At 36.6% G+C, this 5,000-nt stretch overlaps 1 protein-coding gene and 1 long non-coding RNA gene across 2 annotated transcripts in view; one reads left to right on the top strand and one right to left on the bottom strand.

The window, feature by feature from the left end:
* LOC138016385 (uncharacterized) overlaps window positions 1-345 on the top strand; it is a 2,497-nt gene extending 2,152 nt beyond the window's left edge. Inside the window, exon 3 of the long non-coding RNA XR_011125781.1 lies at window positions 207-345. This is a non-coding gene — a long non-coding RNA (uncharacterized lncRNA). The remainder of the gene's footprint in view (window positions 1-206) is intronic.
* Window positions 346-352: 7 nt separating this feature from the next.
* LOC138017145 (uncharacterized) lies at window positions 353-1,840 on the bottom strand. The gene is made up of 2 exons (XM_068864333.1): window positions 839-1,840; window positions 353-364 (listed from the first exon to the last, which is right to left on the bottom strand). Exons 1-2 carry the CDS (start codon window positions 1,838-1,840, stop codon window positions 353-355), a joined length of 1,014 nt encoding a protein of 337 aa, XP_068720434.1.
* Between the last annotated feature and the right edge of the window lie 3,160 nt (window positions 1,841-5,000).

Below are 5,000 nucleotides of genomic sequence, written 5' to 3' on the forward strand. Positions count from 1 at the left end.
TAACGGTTGCTCCTCTTGTGCACTCTTCATCTATCGTGTGTATGTCAAGATCTTAATGTAACAGTCCATTGAAGCCTTCACTTGCACTGCCAGTCAACAATTGATAAAAAAATCATGACGATCTAGTTACGCGGTTGCACCTAAACCAATAATGTACCTTGCCATTTTTTTTTAATAACTGTGACAGCTCTATAACATTTTTGCAGGAACAAAACATGGAAACAAACTCTCCCTAATCACAAAACTGGTGACATAGAGGAAGAGGTTACATTCATGAACCTGACTGAGATTAGATCCCAAATGTCCGAACAAGAAGGTGGATATGCTGCATTGAATATGCACAAAATGATGGTCAGTTAGCTTTCTATGCATCAAATACATTATAGTAATAAGATATTATTATTATTATTATTATTATTATTATTATTATTATTATTATTGTTAGTATCTGGTTTTCGCACATTGGACTTCCAATGGAACTTCCGTACTCCAGGAAGCTTGGTGACAACAAGTCTCCTCAAACTTCTAGGACCTTCCTAAGAATCCTTGCCGTGTTCAGAATAACACTTTTCTGAAGCTCGTCTATCTTGGTCTCTATACCAATATTGTCTAGTCTCTTCTTTAGATCTTTTGGAACTGTTCCAAATGTTCCGATTACAATAGGAATTACCATTGTTTTCATTTTCCATAACTTCTTCAATTCTCTTGCTAGATCCTGGTATTTCACTACCTTCTCGACTTCTTTCTCGTCAATACGGCTATCATATGGTATTGCAAAATCTATTATTTTGCAACATTTATTTCTCTTTTCAACAACAATCATGTCCGGTCTTCTTGCCTCTATCACGTGATCAGTCTGTATCGTAAAATCCCATAATATTTTACATCTCTCATTCTCTAGTACTGGCTCAGGTACATGTTCATACCACTTTTCATTGACAAGGAAACCTTCCTCTTTACAAACTTCCCAATGGATCTTCTTACCCACCCAGTCATGTCTCCTTTTATATTCCTTTTGTGCAAATTTAGGGCATTCACTCACAATATGATTTATGCTTTCATCCACCTTTCTACACATTCGACATTTACTGTCCTCTTGAGTTTGATATATTCTAGCTTTCATCAGATTCGTTGCAAGCGCTTGTTCTTGTGCTGCCATAATAAGACTCTCAGTCTCCCTTTTTAGACTTCCTTTCTTTAACCAAAACCAGGATTCATTTCCTAATATTTCTTCCGTCTGTCGTACAAATTGTCCGTGCATAACCTTTTCCCTCCACTGTTCCTTTCTTTCATTTTTCTTACGTATCTTATACTCCACCTCTGTTTCATTATTATGACCACCGCTGATCTTCCTAGCGGCCTTTATCAGTCTTTCATCACTACCATTGATATATCTCTCCAACCCCAAGGTAGCAGATTCTACACAGTCTTCAACACTAACCAGACCTCGTCCACCTTCTTCTCTCGGTATGTACGAACGATCGACATTACTCTTTGGATGGAGACCATTATGCATGGTAAGTAATTTTCTGGTCTTTCTATCTAGATCTTGTAACTCTGACTTTCTCCAGTCCAGGAATGCAGCAGAATATCTCAGGAGAGGAATAGCCCACGTGTTAATAGCTTTGACAAGGTTACCCCCATTAAGTTTCGTTTCTAAAATCTTCCGTACCCTCCTTTTATATTCTTTGGCTACTGTTTCTTTCATCTCCTCATGCTTAATCCTGTCAGCTTCTAATATGCCCAAATACTTGTAACTATCACCGTCTTTCAGTCCTTGTATGGTTTTGTAGTCCGGTAATTTTATACCTTCTGATTTAACAACTTTTCCTCTCTTCATTACTAATACAGCACACTTTTCTATTCCACACTTTTATTATTATTATTATTATTATTATTATTATTATTATTATGGCAGATTCTATTTACTTTTGTGCATATCATTATTCCATCAACCAGCGGATTTGAAATCTTAGCTAGTTAATTATATTAATTTACATTCCTTTTTTCCGCTTAAACAAATTCGTAGAACGTCTTAACGATATTTACATTCTGGCTCAAAATCCATTTCTAGCAGCGTTCGATGAGGTAACTCAGTTCCTTGTCAGTGCTCGTAATTGTTCTTAAGTCTTTTCTCAATTGTTCATGGTGTCCTCCAAGGAAGTCAAAAACAATATTGATTTGATATATGCTTGTACTTTTGTACTCTTTTAATGCCTGCGCGCAGTTCTATGTATTTTGTTTGTTTTTCTTTGAATCGATCCGCAATTTTGTCTACTTGGCAGACTGTGCCTTCAAATAGAGTCCAGATATGGTTTCTTTATCATATACAATCACGTCAGGCTTATTAGCTCCATTTTCCGGTGGCTTCTCAAGGATAAAGAGCACATTCCAATATATCTTTGCGGTAGGCTCTGTTGGTACCATGGCTTTCCGTGATCACTTTCCTGGAAATTGTACTTATCCAGTAAATTGTACTTATCCATTTTTTCAGGATTTGGTTGGCTGTGGGAGGCAGTTGTACTTTTCTGTGATCTCAGTAGCTCTTTTAGCGTTGTAGGCGAAGGTGCTGTAATCGTTGTGGTCTCGATAGCAGCTGTTGGATCTTTACCTACCGATATTGTAGTGCCTGTATCGTCAAAGCTACAGATAATGCTGTATTCTGCTGCGTATTTGGTTGCTTGATTAAATATTGACCTTCTTCCTTGAGTGATTCTATTCATCTCAAGTGTTCTTGCATACTTAATTCTCTTGTCATCGCTGTTGTTAAGGTAATTCGCCATTTTGATTGTTGTCAACTTGTAGGTGTCTTCTACGCTTTTCATGCCACTTCCCCCAAGTTCTTCTGGTAGGTAGAGTAGTTTGATGGATTCGTGGTGGTGCATTCCTCCCTCCTTTCTGAGAATCTCAGAATTATTATTATTATTATTATTATTATTATTATTATTATTATGTTAAAATGTATTAAATAAATCAAATTAATATAATTATATATGATGATGCCACATCGACATACCGTCAATTAATTTTATCCGTAGTGGTTATTAACTTCAGAAATGTTGCTCAGATTAATTTAAATCTTTTTCTGACAAGCACAAAAAATACCGTTTCCATAAAAGCAAGGATATGAAAGCAGAATCTAATGAGAGAGATTTGCTGTTGTTTTGTTATTTATTTTTGCTCTTACAAATTAATTAAGGAAAAAATTAATAATCACAATTTGTCCTTAGATTGACGAAGAACCCACATAGGAAGTAAAGTGTATAATTATTTTGTCACTTTACTTACAATAACGAAATATAGATGTTACCCTGTTGACAATGGTACCTGTAACCAAAGGACAAGAAAAAGTGAGTGCTAGAGTTGCTGTCGACTGGGTTTCGAGAAACCCTCACCATGTGATATCTGATGTCCAAGAATCTATAGTCGTGTCACGTTAGTCTTCCAAAGTTTGACAGGAAGATTTGAGGGCCATGCTTGTCTTTCATACAAATGCTGCAGGAATTCAAGTCTTCTGTCTTTTTTTAGCCTCTGGTTTACGGTTTTGAGTTAGTTTTAATACGGACGCCCGTCCGCAGTTTGAGCTAAGACTTCCTTTAAGAATGAACGAATTCGTCATTGGCACTGTTTATTTTCCAATCGAACACAGAAAAAATACCAAAAAAAAAAAGTATACATTTATGCGTTAAATGTGGAAGCTTTACTTTTGTTGTTGTTGTTGTTTTTGTTTTGTTTTTTTCACAGCTGGAAATCAGCTCCTTTGCCCTGACAACAATTTGCTTTCCTTTGCGAGCCTCTTAGTGCTCATGCTCTTTCCGTTAATTTATTTTTCTTTTGATTTTTGCAGCGTCCAACTGATACCACGTATACATCCCTTTTGAAGTCTTAAAAAATGGTGTAAAGAGAATTTTCTTCGAGAGGAAGTTTTAACTCAGCAGTGCGAGAATATCTGGACCCACTTTTTATTATTTAATATCTGAAGCCATTGCTATTATATTTTGCTTTAACTTGATAATGAGGCATTTGCAGCTGCCAATCACATGCACTTATGTCCAGAAATGCACATAAAAAAGGCAAAATAACAAAACATCGCCAACAATTTGACAATTTTTGCAAAATATGGCGATTGAGGCGAAATTTTGTCAAATTGCGAAATGGATGTAAATTAGTCGATATGTAGTGGCTAGCCATCATCTTGAGGCTTTGGAGAATCAATATTATGATTTGTACGTGTCTATTCTCCTAAGCCACGAGATGATGCCATTTATTTAGGACTGAATTTTAATATGCGGAAATTGTTCTATTAAGTAGCAAATGAATATGACTTTAACGATGATTTGATATCATATATGCATATGAACTGCGGCTATGAAATCAAGTGAGGCTATGATCCTCGCAGTTATGAACGCATTTTTTTCAATTGCGTAAAAAGCCTGAAAGATTCAGGACTTCAACGGGGTTTGAACCTGTGACCTCGCGACACCGGTGCGATGCTTTAACCAACTAAGCTATGAAGCCACTGACGTTGGGAGCTGGTCATCTGTGGGTTCCAATGTTCCTGTGAGGAATGAATCAACGATGAAATGATATATGAAATGGATCATATATGATATGCGGATATGATATCAAGTGAAGCTATGATCTTCGCAGTTATGAACGCAATTTGAAGTCCTAAATTTTTCAGGCTTCTTTACGAAATTGCAAAAATTGCTTTCGTAACTGCGAGGATCATAGCTTCACTTGATTTCATATCTGCAGTTCATATATGATCCAACTCATATATCATTTCATTGTTTATTCATTCCTTACGGGAACATTGAAACCCACAAATGACCAGCTCCCAACGTCAGTGGCCTCATAGCTCAGTTGGTTAGAGCAACGCACTGGTATCGCGAGTTCACGGGTTCAAACCCCGTCGAAGTCCTAAATTTTTCAGGCTTCTTTACGAAATTGCAAAAATTGCTTTCGTAACTGCGAGGATCATAGCTTCACTTGAAAGT

Source organism: Montipora capricornis, chromosome 9 (assembly GCF_036669925.1).
Source record: "Montipora capricornis isolate CH-2021 chromosome 9, ASM3666992v2, whole genome shotgun sequence".
In the NCBI taxonomy this organism is placed as follows: Eukaryota; Metazoa; Cnidaria; class Anthozoa; order Scleractinia; family Acroporidae; genus Montipora; species Montipora capricornis.

Coding starts and splice junctions, on each gene's coding strand:
- LOC138017145 (XM_068864333.1), bottom strand. CDS start 1,840: ATGAAGAGAGGAAAAGTTGTTAAATCAGAAGGTATAAAATTACCGGAC.